This window comes from Alnus glutinosa, chromosome 9, assembly GCF_958979055.1.
Source record: "Alnus glutinosa chromosome 9, dhAlnGlut1.1, whole genome shotgun sequence".
Taxonomy (NCBI): Eukaryota; Viridiplantae; Streptophyta; class Magnoliopsida; order Fagales; family Betulaceae; genus Alnus; species Alnus glutinosa.
The window spans coordinates 4,067,545-4,085,461 of record NC_084894.1 but is presented as its reverse complement, the minus strand read 5'-3'; the positions used below and the strand labels follow the sequence as shown (position 1 = coordinate 4,085,461).

At 33.3% G+C, this 17,917-nt stretch overlaps 2 protein-coding genes across 2 annotated transcripts; one reads left to right on the top strand and one right to left on the bottom strand.

The window, feature by feature from the left end:
• Positions 1-2,272: 2,272 nt before the first annotated feature.
• Positions 2,273-4,799, top strand: LOC133877621 (scarecrow-like protein 3). The gene is made up of 2 exons (XM_062316007.1): positions 2,273-2,582; positions 3,097-4,799. Exon 2 carries the CDS (start codon positions 3,123-3,125, stop codon positions 4,545-4,547), a length of 1,425 nt encoding a protein of 474 aa, XP_062171991.1. The 5' UTR covers positions 2,273-2,582; positions 3,097-3,122; the 3' UTR covers positions 4,548-4,799.
• Positions 4,800-12,587: 7,788 nt separating this feature from the next.
• On the bottom strand, positions 12,588-13,280 carry LOC133878464 (uncharacterized). Its single transcript, XM_062317020.1, has 2 exons — positions 12,950-13,280; positions 12,588-12,737 (listed from the first exon to the last, which is right to left on the bottom strand). The coding sequence occupies exons 1-2, from the start codon at positions 13,263-13,265 to the stop codon at positions 12,715-12,717; spliced, it is 339 nt and encodes a 112-aa protein (XP_062173004.1). The 5' UTR covers positions 13,266-13,280; the 3' UTR covers positions 12,588-12,714.
• Between the last annotated feature and the right edge of the window lie 4,637 nt (positions 13,281-17,917).

Genomic DNA, 17,917 nt, shown 5'->3' with positions numbered 1-17,917 from the left:
AAGTGCAACCAAACGATGTAATCTTTTAAGATTTTTATCTAAATTAACGCTCTGTTAGGGTTTTTTTATAGGATTCTAATGAATATATATGACTTAAAAAATGACATTGTTTTGTCTTTAAAAGTATATGATTTTCTTTAAGAACAATACTCTTGCATGATTTTATTGCATTGTAATATAATATATTTTCTTGCTTTGTTTTAATTTTAATCTCTTATATTCTATTTATTTTATTGTTAATTTCTGGATTTATATTATTTTATATCAACAATAATATTTTGCATCGTCAAAATTATTTCCAACGACTTCAAAATGACAATTTTTTGTCTTTAAAAGTATATGATTAAAATATTAAAAACCCTAAACGACATCATTTTACAATTATAAAGAGGTCAAGATGCATGTCAATCTCACAAATACTTATGAATATATATATACATGACATGGGTCCCATTGTATTAGTTACCTTCGAAAGGAAAATAGATATGTTGGACCGACTATTATATATTAATACATACTTGTGTGGATGGGAACATATAATAATAATAATAATAAAAACTTATAATTAATAATTTAATACAATGGGGGTATTATGGTGATGTATCACAGTATCTGGCCCTTCCAATTGGTGGAACATTTCTATTTTCCTTTCAAAGGTACATGCATGCATCAATAGTTGTGTCATTGTCAATATGATAAAGAAAAGCTTCTCATTGGAGGGGGGAAAAAGTGTCTCTGTAATATATTTCTCTGTTCCCACTATATATATATATATATATATATATATATATATATATATATTATTTAAGCTGTTTTTTTTTTTTTTTTAGTTTCTTTAAGAAGTGTTTTATAGTTGTGTCAAACATAACAAAAGGAAAGCTTTCTAATTGGACAAATAAGTGTCCTGGACTCCTGGTTATAGACTTATAGCCTTCCCTTTCCCACTAAATGAATTCCAATCCTTGTGTCCACATAACATAAGTTGGGAGTATTATATGTGCGATTGGTAATTTTTTACATGACATGCGAATTCGATACGAATTCAACACAAATTTGGTGGATTAGGGTTGAAGGGTATGACTCGTTTAATTAAATCGGTTGAGTTAGGATTGACCTATACACTCTTATATACATGTCTCGACTCTACCCGACCCGATACCTGATGTTTATGGCTGATAATTTTTTACACGACATGTAAACCCAATACCAAATTAACGGGTTAGGGTTAGGGGTTTTGCCTCGTTTAATTAAATATGTAAGGTTATGATTAACTTATATAGTTTTATACCCATATCTCGACACGACCCAAACCTAATACCTGAATATAAATTGTCATTCCTAAGATTCACGTGTCGCTAATTATTAGTGCGACACCCTCAACTTATGTCGTTTACACACAAATGCAAGATACATATGCAAGCATTATTGTTCATTTTGCAAAGGGGAGGTCAATAATTGTTCTCTTTTGACTTAAAATTTTGCAATGTTCAAAATTAATTTTTACCAAACAAATTCATTGATGTGACTATCAAGATTATTTCAAGATTATTTCAAGATTATCGTTTGTATGACTTCGAATAATATAGAAACCCAAAACCCTAAAAATCCCAAAACTTTAAATTAAGCCTAATCACAAAAAAAACACAAGATTTGGTGATGTTATGATCAGATCATGCAGACAATCATTCATCATAGCATTCTTAACCTGGCAATTTGTGATTGGATTTACTACGTGTAGGAGATAAAGTGGTGCAATTCTGCAAACCCAAAAACTATGACATGGCAAATAGATAATTTTTGTTTGGGCAATGAAACAATGCAATTGGAAAAGAACAAAGGTTTTGAATATTGACACCTAAGGATCCACAAGTAAAGATAAATGTGGTATCTACTTTTGGCTTTTAGCTTAACCTCCTTGTCTCTTTGTCTTAACTTGAGAAGATAATACCAATTGACAATTGTATGGTCATTGCCCTTTGAGAAGAAAACAAAATGGGTGTTTTGGAAGCATCTTGGGGAGCCTTGTTGCAATTCCCACACTTACCCCACCAGGAAACAAAGCAGAGGGCATTGTTTGTCTTTGTTAGGGCATGTTTGGATTCATGTAACCTTTGGGAATAATAAAAAGTCGATTTAGGCCAGCCCTGATTCCCTAGTCACCAAATATGAAGACAAAAAACCACAGGAGTGGAAGTTTCAGAGGGAGAAAAAAAAGACAATTTCTATAGAGAGAGAGAGAGAGAGAGAGAGAGAGAGTAAAGACTCTCTCTCTCTCTTACCTACTCACAAAATTCCATATTCCACTTAGAGAGAAGGACAACAAAACAGTAACGACAAAAGGACCCCCCCACGCATTGTCGACAACGTAGCCATGTACAAGTCCTTACAAAGAGAGGAACTTTAATCAAGGGAAATTGTGAATTTCTCTGTGGGATAGAAACAGAGGAAACCCAGGAAGAAACCCGCAACAACGGCCCTCCTGTGTGCAGAGAGAGAGAGAGAGAGAGAGAGAGGGGTTGGAGAAGCAATCTTTGGAATTCTCAAGGGGCTCCATGTGGGTTCTTGATCAATTGCAAAACCCAGTAAGGAATTTGGCTGTTCTTGTTTTAGTTCGCTAGTTCTGGTTCTGTTTGTTTTCTCTGTTCCTTCTGTGGCCGCTTAGATGCTTTCCTATGCGAATTTGAGCTTAATTGATGAAATATTTTATAACCGTTTTGGGTTCTAGTGAAAATTGCCTTTCTGGTCATTTTCTTTGATTTGGGTTCCACTTGTTGTTTGATCTTAGCCTTCTGCTTGTTTTGCCTGTTCTCCCTTCCTTGCATGTTTGATCTGGTGAATTTGGTAGATCCTTAGCCTTCTTAGACTTATAACTGAGCCCTCACAGGCTCTGATTCTGTGTTCTTTTGCTTTGTTCTTGTTAATGGTGACAGGGGACTAAAACATTTTTCTCTATTTATGATTTCATGCAAATTTGGCTCTTGCATGAGGGATATCATGTTTCCTTTGAAGACTTAGACCTTCCTCATCACTTAGATCATTTTGTGGAGTGAGTTTTCTTCTCTTTTTTGTTGACGATAGTCTGTCTTTGTTCCCCAGTTTCCCCAAATTGTTGTGATCGTTGTATGGCACCAATGTTTCAAGACGAAGGGTCTTCTTCTGTAACTTCATCACCTCTCCAATTATTTTCCATGATGTCTCTTCCACCTAGCGTAGGATCACCATACCCATGGCTTAAAGAACTGAAATCCGAAGAGCGAGGTTTGTATTTGATCCACCTGTTGCTTACTTGTGCAAATCATGTTGCTGCCGGTAGCCTTGAAAATGCAAATATTGCCCTTGAGCAAATCTCCCAACTCGCCTCTCCTGATGGTGATACCATGCAGAGGATAGCTGCATATTTCACTGAGGCACTTGCGGACAGAATCCTGAAAGCTTGGCCTGGTCTTCACAAAGCCCTCAATTCCACTAGAATAACATTGGTTTCTGAAGAAATTCTTGTTCAGAAACTGTTTTTTGAGTTGTTTCCCTTCTTGAAGGTGACCTATGTTTTCTCAAACCAGGCTATTATTGAAGCCATGGAAGGGGAAAAGATGGTTCACATAATTGACCTGAATGCAGCTGAACCTGCCCAATGGATTGCACTTCTTCAAGTTTTGAGTATACGGCCTGAAGGTCCACCACATTTGAGAATTACTGGAGTTCATCAACAGAAAGAGATATTGGACCAAATGGCGTATAGACTGACTGAAGAAGCTGAAAAACTGGATATCCCATTTCAGTTCAATCCCGTGGTTGGTAAATTAGATAATCTTGATTTTGACAAACTTCGTGTCAAAACTGGGGAGGCTCTAGCGATCAGCTCAGTTTTCCAATTGCATTCACTGTTGGCATCTGATGATGAACTCTTGAGAAAGAAATCCCCACTAGCATCAAAGAATCTGAATGGAAGTCACTTTCCTAGAGTCCTGCAAATTAACCAAAGCACATTGGGTGAGCTGCTTGAGAAAGATTTAGCCAACGGGCATAGCCAGAGTCCTGACTCAGCGTCATCATCACCTCTATCGTTAAATGCTTCAGCAAAGATGGATAGCTTTCTTAATGCCTTGTGGGGTTTGACACCGAAGCTCATGGTAATAGCAGAACAAGATTCTAACCACAATGGATCAACTCTAATGGAGAGGCTATTGGAAGCTCTTTACTCTTATGCAGCATTGTTTGATTGTTTGGAGTCTACAGTGCCAAGAACATCATTGGAGAGATTGAAGGTGGAGAAGATGATGTTTGGGGAGGAAATTAAGAACATTATAGCATGTGAAGGAGCTGAGAGGAAAGAAAGGCATGAAAAGCTTGAGAAGTGGATGCAAAGGCTTGATTTGGCTGGGTTTGGGAACGTACCTTTGAGCTATTATGGTATGTTGCAAGCAAGGGGGTTGTTGCAAGGTTGTGGTTGTGATGGGTATAAGATCAAGGAAGAGAATGGCTGTGTGGTAATATGCTGGCAAGACCGAGCCTTGTTTTCAATATCGGCTTGGAGGTGTAGGAAATGAGATCTGAATTACTGATCTCGCAGGTTTTAGTGTTTTTTTTTTTTTGCTTTGTATGAAAGAATTTTGTTCATCTGCAAATGAATACTGTTAAGAGTGTTCTGATGGTCCTCCAATTACCCAGCCAAAAAAGGCCATCTTCTTTTATTACCTTCATATAGAATTTGTTTAATTCTTCTCATTTTATATCTAATAGAACCTTGACCAATGTTTGGGCTGTATATTTATTAACTAATGTTGGGCATTTTCCTGCAATTTAATTACAAATGTCACAGCCTCAAATTGCATGGATTAAAACTTTAGTATTGTGCTTGCAAATTGCATTCAGTAGTGATTTGACTCCCAAAGAATTGTCTCCTGAGTACATCTAGACAATGCCTGCATTTGGTTAATCATTTCTTCTTATCAAGTCTTTCTGGTATCCATATCCTATAGCTTTTGCAGATAAAATTTTCATGTTCTGACCAGATAGAATTAAAGGCAGGAAATTTCTAAGAAAATAAAAGGGGAGCCCCAGATGAAGTTCTTCCATAGCATTCCATTTGCATGCATTTTTCATCCCAGCGGTCCTTGCAGTAAAGGATAGCTAACAAGTAGCTTTAAAATAAAAAGGTTCACTTGGATTAACACATGAGCAATGATATTTAGTAGACTGTTATATCACTGTCATATAACGTAATGATGTTACAGTAAAAATTTAGCCCTTGACTTCTTTTACTGCAATATCATCAGGTTGTATGACAGTAATATAACAGTCTACTAAATAGCATCATTCTTTAACACATTGTGTAGTTTTCAGGCTTCTTCTCTAATAGATGGTTGGTTACTTCATGGGGATTCTTTGAGTATGTAATTGATTGTTGATTTTCTTTTCTATTGTTATCTGGTTGGTTGTTGAGTATAGGATGTTTTGTTTGTTTGTTTCTCAAGAAAAAATAATAGAAAAATGCAGCAAACTATCTCAAAAGTGATAGAGATTAACAGCGAACCCTCAATATATATATGTATTTATTTAGACTCAACTAACTCCATCAAGTCCCCTTCCCCGCACTGAGAAATAAAATATATATATATATGTATATATATATTAAAAAAAAAAAAAAAAAAAAAAAAAACCACCCTAACTTCATCAAGTTGCAAAAGAAAACCTTCCCTCTCATGAATCCCACATGGCTAAATTAATATTTCCTATTAGGAAAATGATCATCAAGCACCTAAGGCAAATTTTTGGATTAACAAGAGTAAATGCTAAATTAATTTAAGGGTTAAATACCTTACATGTACATGTGATTAGGCCTTGAATCAAATCGCCGTCTCAGTTTCAAAAAGTATCACAGATAGTACCTGTCGTTAATGAAAAAACTCAGTTGGTACTTTCGTCAATCTTCCGTTCATTTTTTATTTTTGAATTATTTTGGCCACATTTATATGTAGGAACGTATCAAGATTAATACTATTTATGATTATGGTATTGGCTGGTTTATCTGAGAAATTCTGAGACCGTCCTATAAAAATCCTCGGACCAAATCGCCCTACATCAGGGAAAGTGGTGTACGAAAAGACCTATCAATTCTTTTGGACCTTTGGTGGAAGTTGTAGAGCACTGACAAAGCTGAGGCAATCCACAAGGCCTAATGCCTGGTTGAGAAGAGTTCAACTTCATTTGAATCCATCGCGACCAAACAAAAACCTTTTTGTTAAACGACAATATTTGACACGGTCCGTAAATTTGAAATGAATTCAACATAAATTAGTGAGTTAGAATTAAAAATTTTGACCCGTTTAATTAAATGGGGTGGATTAGTGTTGCCTTACATAGTCTTATACAATCCATCGACATGATTCAAACCTGATACGTAACATTTAGGACTGACAATTTTTTACATGATCCGCAAACCTGACACAAACTCAACATGAAATTTAGTAGGACTTCTATAGTCTTATACATATACTGCGGTACGATTCGAACCCAACATGAGAACATGAATTGTGTCACCCATGTTCCGACCTCTTTTAATGTCAAATTCTTTATTTAATTAATATTGAATCCATTATATTTCTCTTTTATTTGGACATATATTGTCAAGAAAAGAAACATATATCATAATAGTTCACATCATTGCTTATGTTTATATAAGCAATGATAAGAGTTCATGCTTAGTGATCCACACCCTAGACTTTAGACTTCGCAGCATTCTCCTTAGGACATGGAGGGACCTTTTAGAACCTGCAAGAATTATTACATTAGAATTTGTTACTTAATATGTAATTGAATAGAATGAAAAAAAATCATTATACACTTGATAAAAATATGAAAATTTGAAATATTATACCAAAAATGGAAAACTCATGCATGAATATCTTCCCATAATAATCAAAAGTAATTATAACCATTTTTTAGTGCACATATAGTTATATAACATGAGATGTGTTATACATCATTTTTTGATTCATGTCATATCCTTATTTGCTGACGTGACATTCTCAATTCACCTTTAGATTAATCTTAATTAAAAAAAAAAAAAAAAAAAAAAAATTCAATGGTGAATTGACAATGTCACATTAACGAAGAATGATGGAAGAAGGATAAGATAATTCAAAGTAACATTTCTCTATATAACATAGCTGTGGCCAACATTTTATTCTTTCTTTTTTTAGTATTTTGAGTAATGCTACAAACACTCTTATTTCACTCCATCTTCTCTACTCCCGCCATGTGAAACAAAAAAAAATCCACCCCACCCCCCTCTCCCCCTCCTCCCCCTCTCCTGGTCAACGCCACCCCCAATCACCGCATGAGGGTGGTTGGATCCATCCGATATGTTGGTCACAATCACTAAATCACATGTTGAGGGCTCTTGATAGCTTCGGATGTGGTGCAACCACTCTCAAAGATTCGGTTGAGATGGGTTGGCCACCGATGAAAGAGACTTGTCAAATTTTGTATAGGCTGACATGGCAGTACCACGCCGTACAACCAAGCTAGTAAATTTTTTGTGGGCTTCATGTGGCAGTGTCATGTCACATTATTGCCACGTCCGGAAATATAGGAGGTGAGAGTAAAACGAAAGTATCTCTAGTATTTTTTTTATTTTATTTTTTGGTGAATAAGTCAGTATTAATAGAATAGAGGGAAAAAAAAAAAAAAAAAATACAAAGAACCAGCTGACTATCTACTCAGCACAAGGGAACCAGCAGGTAAGAACACTTACAAAATGCAGAGCAACAAGAAAGAAACAGAGGGCTGGCCCCAGCAAAACAGCAGAAGGGGACCAGCAGCGGCAGACCAACAAACAAAGAACAGGCACAAGACAAACGAACAGAACACACAAAGCGACAGAAACAGCCAGGAACCAACAATCAACTAGGCAGAAACACACATTTTTAATCTTCGTTCTTGGGACAAGGACTCCAATTTTTGTCCAAACTTACTGTTATTATGCTACAGCTACCACATACAACAAGATATACGTACCAAGCATAAGAATTACACAACTACAACACAATGATATATTGATATAAGAAGAACAATTGCTGTAAAAATGCCTATAGTTATGATAATAATTGTTAAAGTAATGATGATCAAATGATCTTCCTATAAGCGCAAGTTTTTCGGAGAAATGGTAGTTTAACATGGTATCAGAACCAAAGGTCTCGCGTTATAATCTCGACTCTGTCATTTATCTTCAATTTCAATTAAATATTCTACATATTAAAAATGGAGTTTGAACTGACAAATACTGGGAAATTAGGCGCGTAGGAGTTCGACCATTAGGATGAGTGATGTTGGTGTTTATTTTAAATAAAGTGTTATGGAGGAATTCAATCGATCAAAATGGAATCTTGACTTGGAGCCACAAGTATGGTTAGGTGAGAAATCACGCGCATTAAAGAAGTCTGACACATTTCGATCGATTGAGCGAACTGGTTTGAATAGTGGGAAAGAAGCTACTTAAAAAGGTCCCGTCAAACAACAAGCCCCTCACGAGAGAGAGCGAGAGGAAGGAGGAGTAGGAGCTTGAGGAGAGGAAGCTTCCGATCAAGAGCTAGCTAGCAAGGTGAGCTTTTCTCTAAGCTTTGGTTTTGATATGTTGTTTTTGGTTGTGTCTAGTGTGAGAGTTGGGTTGCTTGAGGTTGTTGATGGTGGTGTTGTTGTTATGTTGCTGTTATTGAGGTTGTTGTTGTTCATATGTTTGGGATTATGTTGAAAGAAGGGTTTTTGAGGTTGTAAATGACGTTTTATAGTAGTGTTGGGTTGGGTTGGTTTAGTGAAGTGAAGTGAGGTAGGGAAGAAGAGAAAAATATGTAGAAAATGAAATAAAATAAAAATGTATAGTGAGAAAGAGGATTCTAGAGCTTGAATTAGAGGTAAAGGACGGGGAATTAGAAATAATTAGTTATGAAATAGAAATTAGGATTTAATGGTTAAACCCCAACTAATGATGAGATAAATTGCAAATTTTGGTGCCCAACGTTGCGAGGAAAATTAAAAGATCAATGCAAGTAAATACACTTCAAAGTGGTATATTATGTTATTTTATGATTTTATGCATTTAAAATGTTATTTTAAGAGTCACACATTGAAAGGTTATTATTTTTCCAACCTTATGAAAATTGTGTTATATTGCAAAGGTGATATGAGCCCTATGTTATGTAATTGATTTTATGACATGTTTTACTTGCAACTTATTGTTATGATTTAAAAGCAAATGTATATGAAACGTTTATTGTAGTACACAAGAAAGAGAAAATTAAGCACTTGCTACGTATAGTATGAAAGAATTTAATGAAAGCACGGGCGAAGCTAGAAATTCTTATGAATAAGGGCCAATGACCAACAAAAAAAATTTGGTAGGGGTCAGTAAGCTAAATTTTTATTTTTATTTTACCTTATATTTTTTAATTTTTTTGGAAAGAAAGAAAAAATTCCCACCTTATAATTTTTTTTAGGAAATTGGGGGGGGGGGGGGCCATGGTCCCTGCCAGCCCCCCTCTCTTCGTCCCTGAACGAAAGTATTATGAAAGGAAATAGTAAGAGAGGTTGCATGTACGCATTTTTATTTATATGCTTAACCCTACGACAACCAAAAATATTACGTGACATCGATACCATATGATAGTAAAGAGAAGAATGAAAGGATAGTACGTCGCAATCACACTGAATAACAGTTACACGAAAGTGTAGACTATAATATGAGGAATTCTTTCTTGAGTGAATCATCCCGAACAAAAAACGATACGCAAAGTCCTAATCGATCAAAGAAATATTCCCTTGCACAAATGTAACTATGACTTATAGAGTTATAGTATACTTGGAATTGTAAGTTATTTGTACATTCATGTACGGTTTTCGGCTTTTGTGGATGAGTTTAATGATGTAAAATGGAGTAATTTTAAATGTCATATAAGTGTCCATCAAGTGTCTATAAAAAAATGAGGTAACTTTTAAAATTACCATTTGATCAAAATCATCATTTGATCAATCACACGTCCAATGATGATTTTAAAAGCTACCTCATTTTTTGATAGACACTTATATGACATTTAGGATTACTCATGTAAATGGCATAGAGCTCTAGTGTTATCCTTTGTCAGTAATTATAGTTTAAGGAAAAGTATATGTACATATCCCTCTCAAACTATTACTCTATTGTCAATGTTCTTTTAAAACTACCAATTATGTCAATTTCTCTATAAACTATCAAAATAATATCAATGTCCCCCTCAAGGCCAACAAAAAGATAAAAATTACCTATTTCAATATGACAAAAATATTCTTATAAATTCAAGAAAAAAAAACTAAAATTAAAATTAAAATTAAAAAAAATAATAATTGTTTTAAAAATTAAAAAAAAAACAATAAAAATAAAAATAAAATGATCGCCTTGGTTTTTCCTTTTTTTTTTTTAGTTGTTAGTTTTTTATAATTTTAAGATTTGTTTTTTAATATATATATATATATATGAAGGGTATTTTTGTCATTGGAGAACATTTATATTGTTTTGGTAGTTTGGGTGGGAAATTGACACAATTAATAGTTTATGGTGACATTGACAATGACAATAAAATGATAGTTTAATGAGGCTATATGTATTTTTGCCTATAGTTTACAAAAATAAAATTTATATCAATTTTCGCTGCGTGTTTGTTATCAAAGTATAGTAGTAGCATTTCAATGAATTTTTGTTAGGTATTATTATAGGGGGAGTTACATATATGGTAGTATGCCATTTAAAATTTTAGAAAAACTTCGCTTACTCTCAACGGCGGGAAGTGTTAAGGGGTTTGCAATCGTAACCTTGAATTAGAACAATTGAATTGGCGGTATCCAAAGTTTCATCCCATTTTAATTTCACCCCTCCACCAGGATTTTCTGTTGAATCCTAATTGATGGTGTCAAAATGCCCAAAATACCCATGTTTGTTAAATAAATAAATAAAAATCTTTGATGATTCACAGCCAAGTCCATGCCATGGGTCATACAGCCCACGACCTATCCAGACCCACGGTTTAGTTTTTTTTAAAAAAAAATAAAAAAATAAACTTGCAAAGGTAAATTTGTACTTTTATCAATTTTATAGGGACAAAGGAGACATTTTACTTATTTGTCATTTGATTTAACCATAAACCTTAACGATAGGAGTAAAATTAAAATGACTTAAACTTGAGATACCGATATTACAAATTTTGATAATTCAATATTTATTACAATTGCAAAATTCTTAACACTAGAGGGGATGCGGGAGTAAGTGAAATGGCATGAGTCATGTATACTATTAGATATATATAATAACGTGAACCATAAAATATAATAAAACTCTTGTTTGACGATTTATTTATCTTCAAATCACAACCATATATGGGACCACTAGCCACCATAAGATCCTTCTAATTTGTGGTTGTGATAATTGAATTAAGAGACCCATAATTTTGAGTTCGAGTAATTTTATACATCCTATCTATATATATTCATTTTGTGTCATTCTAATAGTAATGTGGCTTTTAAAATTACCGTTCGATCAAAATTCAATAATGATCAATCACAAGTTCAATGATAATTTTTAAAGCCACATCATTAGTAGATAGACACAAAAAAAATGTGAATATAGCGTCTAAAATTACTCTTTAGAGTTCACGAAGAAAAGTGTCAAAGTATTTAACTAAATAGTTAAATTTATCCAAGCTTCTAAGAATTGGCAAGAATATGTCCAAAGTCTAGTTTGCAAGACTTACTAAATAGACCAAGAAAGAATATATATATATATGTTGCAAGATTTTTAAAGGGAAAAGTACACATAACCCCCTCAAACTACCACCTCATTGTCAATGTCCCCCACAAACTACCAATTGTATCAATGTCCCCCCCCTAAACTACCAAAAACTGTCAATGTCTCCCTAATGACAAAAATATCATTCATAAAATTATTAAAATAAAATAAAAACTAAAAAAAATATTTTAAAAAATATAAAATAACAAAAATTTATACAAAAAAAAAAATAAAATTAAAAACTGTTTTTTTTTCTTTTTTTTTTTTGTTAAAACAAATTATTTTTGTAAGTTTCAGTTATTTTTTCGTTTGGTTTTTTTTTTTTTAAAAAAAAATATTCTTTTTTTTTTAATTTAATAAAAACTGGTTTTTCCTTTTTCATTTTCGTTTTTTTTTAAAAAAAAAAAATTGTTTTTATATATTTCAGTTATTTTTTCGTTTGTTTTTTTTTAAAAAATAAAAATAAAAACTTTCTTTTTCGTTTTTTTTTTTCATTTTTTATTTAATTTTTTTCATTTGTTTTTTAAAAAATAATATTTTAGTTTTAGTTTTTTTTTCGAATTTATAAGGACATTTTTGTCTTATTCAAAAAAATTTAGGGTTATTTTTGTCTCTTTGTTGGTATTAGGGGAGACATTGACATTTTTTGGTAGTTTGAGGGGGACAATTGACACAATTGGTAGTTTGATGGGTACATTGACAATTGAGTAGTAGTTTGAGGGAGATATATGTACTTTTCCCATTTTTAAATGACATGATATCATTTATACTTAAATGCAACAAAATAAATTAATGAATTTATTCCTTGACACCAAAAGATAATGGACATACATAATAAATACGTATCAAATACGTAAACACCTAATGGCGCCTGTTGGTCCCTCTTTTTCTCTGCCCTAATTTCATGCCGGTGGGACAGTATAACCTACAAAAGCATCACAACATTAGTGTGTCCTTTTTCCAAAATATAACAATAATAATAATAATAATAATAATAATAATAATAAGGAAACTCACTATTTAATATATAAAATAAATAAATAAAATGTTATAACACTCACTAATATTACAGTAAAAATTTAATAATAATTTTTAAAAAGTGTGTATTTGAGAGCTCGATAAAAAATGGAAGCTTACTTCCGCATTTAGTGCCCGGTGCAACCGTTTTGCCACAGGACCGAGCCACGTAGACCACCTTCGCCATGTCAATCACCTTTTCGATATCTTTATTGACAAGATTGCAGACGCATGGCACGTCAACGGTCTTCACCACTTCACAGCAACCCCACGACGGCTTAACCTGCGGTCCCGATCTGCTCACATACTTCTCGCATTGTGACACAAGCCCTAGCACGTCACCCTCACAGCTTTTTCCCATCACTTGCTCGTTGCCGGAGATCAATATTCCGGCGAACATCAATATCGCGAAAGAAAAGCAATACATTTTTGCCATATCGATCTCTTCGAAGTTCGATCACCTGATCTAATCCTTCTGTGTGCCCTAGATTTTATAGAATGAGATCGATTGTGGAAATGACAGAATTGGGCTCGAAATTTGGCAATGAGAAGGGAGATGGGTAGGGGTACTTTTGGGTATCGAAGGGGAAGTAAGCTTTAATTTGTTATGCTGATGAAGACAACGTACACGTTAGCATCACGTGAACTTTGCTCTTCATTAGATGTGGACATTTTGTCTTGAGGAGTTGTCTTTATAGTTGGAAAAAGTGCATTATCACTTATTAAATTTAGCGAATCTCTAAAGAGAAATCCAATTACATGTGAAAGTTTGAGCAAATATTATAAAGCTGACATTCATCAAAAAAATAATAATAATAATTTCGATTCAAATATAAAGGCGTATGTGTCGGTAGTTTAATAGACTGTGTTCGAGAAATTAATTTTTTTTAACTCAAATTTCTTTGATCTAACCTTAGAGTGTGATAATCACATACTTTCTTATTAATGTTATTAAAAAAAATATTTATTTCTTCCATGATAAGAAACATGTGTTACTTTTAGAGACCGGTTGAATGAAACTTTTGTCCTATCTCCAATAATCAAACAACACGACTCACATTATATAGATTCGTATGTAAGAATTAAATGACCCGTATGAAAACTCTTAGACTCACAGGCCGCCACATGGTTCACCTTATATAAGATTATTTAATTTTAATCCTATTAAATTGTTGGTTACTTAAGAGGAGTAGTTTCATATTGAATGAAGTATTCATACGTTGATGGGAAGTCGAGTTATTGGTGAATAAAGGAAATCGGTCATCTCTCTACCCTATAAATATATACAATTTTCATTAACTTTGTATATCTTAAGATGGTCAAGTGAAAGAAATTGTGTCCTAGCTAGTGTTTGCGTTGGTTTTGCTGTTATGGATTTTGGTATGTTTCTTTTGTCAATTTATTGTGAAAATCATAATAATTAAGATATTGGAATAATTTAATTTAAGTAAATATATTTTAGTAAAAATTTCACTTAACTTCCTTGAACTTTCATCACATCTACAATTACCGCCATAAACTTTAAAAATTCTTAATTTAATGTATTAGTTTTCAATATTTTAGGGAAGTGTTAGAAATAATCAACATATTATTTAATCTAACATGCGCAGCGGAAAACGAATAAACAGGATTCAGGCTTACCTCTAGCCATGTTTGCTCAAGCGTCTCCACGATCCATCTGAAGAACAAGAAAGATTATTTGAGGGATCTTCTAACCTATGCCTATTGCTTGATGGATGTACTGATGGTGTACACAGGCACTCTATTTATAGGCTAGGTCAGGGACCCTCAAAATGGTAAACACCGTATTTGTTTCCTTCCATCAAGGAAACAATATCGTTAATTGATTTTAAAATCAATTAACCGATTCCATATTTACGGTAATCTAAATAAATAGAAATAACCATAATACCGATTCCATATTTACGGTAATCTAAATTAATGGAAATATCCATAATGCCGTATATGTTTATTGAAAAAATAATAAACATAGTAAATACCGTAAATGTGATATAAAGGCCACAACCAAAAAGGAATAATATATTACATTCTCCCACTTGGACTTTATAACACATGACCATATGGTATTAGGTTCTTTAGTTTTGGCCAATCTTTTATGGAATCCTCCAACTCAGTTAAGAAATGTTTCACACGAATCATGGCGGTAAAACCATTATAAAATTAGGTCGTCCCTTCCATGTATCACGATGTAAAACACTCCTTACATGAGTACCTTATGGATAATCAAGCTTTATGAATGAACTTCCTATAAGTCATTCGGGTCCAACTTTATTTATCCTCATGGATAAAATAACAAATGTGCACAAAAAATCTTTATTACAATAACTTTATGTCTATAGACCAAAAAGAGACAAACCAAGCGAAAATGAATTAATGAGTCTCATATATTCCGCATGACTTTATTCTTTCTTTACCGGTAAACTTTAAGTCATGGGATCCGCAATCATTAATTCAGTACTTATATGCTCAATAGACCCTTTATGTCTCTTAATGTTATCTCTCGTACTGAGATACTTAATGTCGATTTACTTCTGCTTCTACTCTTTATTCTTATAAAAGAAGATTATAGTAGAATTACCGCAGAGTATCTTTATGGTCTAACTGTAAAATCGACAAGATTGAGACTTTCAACAAATGTCTCAACCATCATGCCTGTGTACCAAATTCATAGCACGCTAGACTTTTAGCTTTCTTGGTAGACGTAGCAACTATAGTCTGCAAACTGCATCTCTAGGATCTATCATTCAATAAATAGATATATACCTTAGAGTAGACTTTCTACTATCTACACAATCAGCAAACTCAAATCTAAACAACTAACCACCTTCAAATGGAAAGTGTATCCTTAGGTTAAGTTGTTCTTCTTGGTTCCTTGCATATACCGCAAGGCTTTATTTGCAGCACTTTATTGACTCAATATACTTATTGTCAGTCATATGGTTATGTATAATGCAGACCCTTAAAACTTTTCATCTGCCCTTATTCCAATACCTTTTGGGACATTAATCTGTATTTAATTAGTCCCTCTTAATTGCTACTGAAGGTGCAAATCCTTCATTCTAAATTTTTTCCAAAACTTTTTTCAATGTAGGCCTTTCGAGACAATGTTAATATTCTTTATGTCTCTGTGAATCTCTATGTCAAAAGACATAAGAGGTTTCACCCAAATCCTTCATTTCAAAGTTTTGTGAACTTTATGTAGCAAACCTAAATCACCACTTGCAAATATAGGACTAGAAAGATTACTGTACTCCCACTGACCTTAAGGTATATATACTAATCAACAAGGTTTTCTATAAACAATAACCTTGTAAAAAGTATCTTACCATTGAGAGATCTATCACAGCCCATAAATAGAATTCTTTAATTTGCAAGCTTTCTGACTGTTATTTATAAAACCTTTTGATTGTTTCATGTAAACCTCGTCCTTAAGATCCCTATTCAGAAAAGTTGTTTTCGCATCCACTTGATGTAGCTCTGGATCAAAAATAAGCTACTAATGCTATGATCATCTTGATGAACCATCCTTAGACACTGGAGAGAATGTTTCACGATAATCAATGCATTCCTTATGAGTAAAACCATTGGCTACGAGTCTAGCTCGACCCTTCAGCCATGGACTTAACTCTCACTTCATGGCACTGAATCTCAATGAGGAGTTTTCTCCATTCATAGCATGTGAAAACAAATTTGGATCATCTTTATGTCCAACGTCAACATCAGACTCTGGGAGATATACAACATAATCACTAAGAATTGTTAATCTACTTATTCTATAGGATTTTCTTAATTCTACTTCCTCTGCATTTTGCAATGGGAGAATAGATTTTGAACCTGTTCTGTATGAGTTGGTTGTTCTAGAAGTGATTGTGGCTCAGGATAATCAATCTGATTTTCCTGAATACAATCAATCATCCTCTATGAGGAGGAGATTTGGCCAACTCTAGTGCTTCCTCAAATTCCAATTTATGTGAATGAGCACTCCCACTAGGTTCCGTATCCTCTAGAAATTTTACAATCAACAACTCTAGGCTTATATGAAGGATAATAAAACATTAAAACCCTTTAAAGTTTACTAGATAGCTTATAAAAGATCCGCTGATTGTCCTTGAATCTAATTTCCTTAGGCGAGGATTATAAATCCTCTCTTTAGCAAGGCAACCCCATATGTGTAAATAATTTAAACTAAGCTTCCATCTATTTCATACTTTAAAAGGTGTCTTATGGACAACCTTAGATGGAATACTGTTTAACATATACACAATGGTCTTCAAAGCTTTACTCTATAAGGGTAATAGCAGATTAGTATTACTAATCATTTCCCTTTGTGTGTACCTACCTTAATACTCTATGCCTATATTAGATCTTATGATCTTCATATTGTTTCTCTTCTTCTTCCTTATAGATATTGAAAGCATTCAATACCCCAGCTTTAATATTTAGAAGATAGACATACATAAACTTTATATGGTCATCACTGAAAGAGATAAAAATATCTCTGACCATTTAGGTAATGAGTATGGAAAGGTTAACATATTTCAATGTACATGATCTCAAGAATTTTAAAAGGCTCTCTTTGGCACCTCTAATGGTCTTGTTGGTATGCTTTCCCTTATGCAATCCACACAAGTACCAAAGTCAGTAAATCACCGACTTTTATTTTCTGTATGGAGATATATTTCAATCTCCAAAGCCATAACAAGAGCATTTTTAAATTCTTAAAGACTCTACTTTACGTCAACATCACTATGCAGAAATAAACAAATAATTTTGTTTCAAAAATTGGGACGTAGGTCAATTTTAAATAGACTTTAAATAAACCCCAACCAATATTCCACCAAAAAATAAGAAAAATTTCAAGTTTAAAATAAAATTGAAATTTTTAATAAGCCAAACTAGAAAATAGATTTCAAAAAGATTATGGAATATAAATCATTTTTGAGGTCAAAATTATAACTGAATTTTAAAATTAACCTATAGATCCCAACAAGCTCAAATTATAAACACGTGTTATCCATTTTAAAAAGGACTCTGCATTTATGTTGACAATGTGGATTGTTAAACCAT

What these genes read in the sequence shown, in the direction of transcription:
- LOC133877621 (XM_062316007.1), top strand. Translation starts at nt 3,123, where the DNA reads ATGGCACCAATGTTTCAAGACGAAGGGTCTTCTTCTGTAACTTCATCA.
- LOC133878464 (XM_062317020.1), bottom strand. Translation starts at nt 13,265, where the DNA reads ATGGCAAAAATGTATTGCTTTTCTTTCGCGATATTGATGTTCGCCGGA. An exon ending in ACCGGGCACTAAATGCGGAA is followed by an intron (nt 12,738 to 12,949) that starts GTAAGCTTCCAT and finishes ATGCTTTTGTAG; the next exon opens with GTTATACTGTCCCACCGGCA.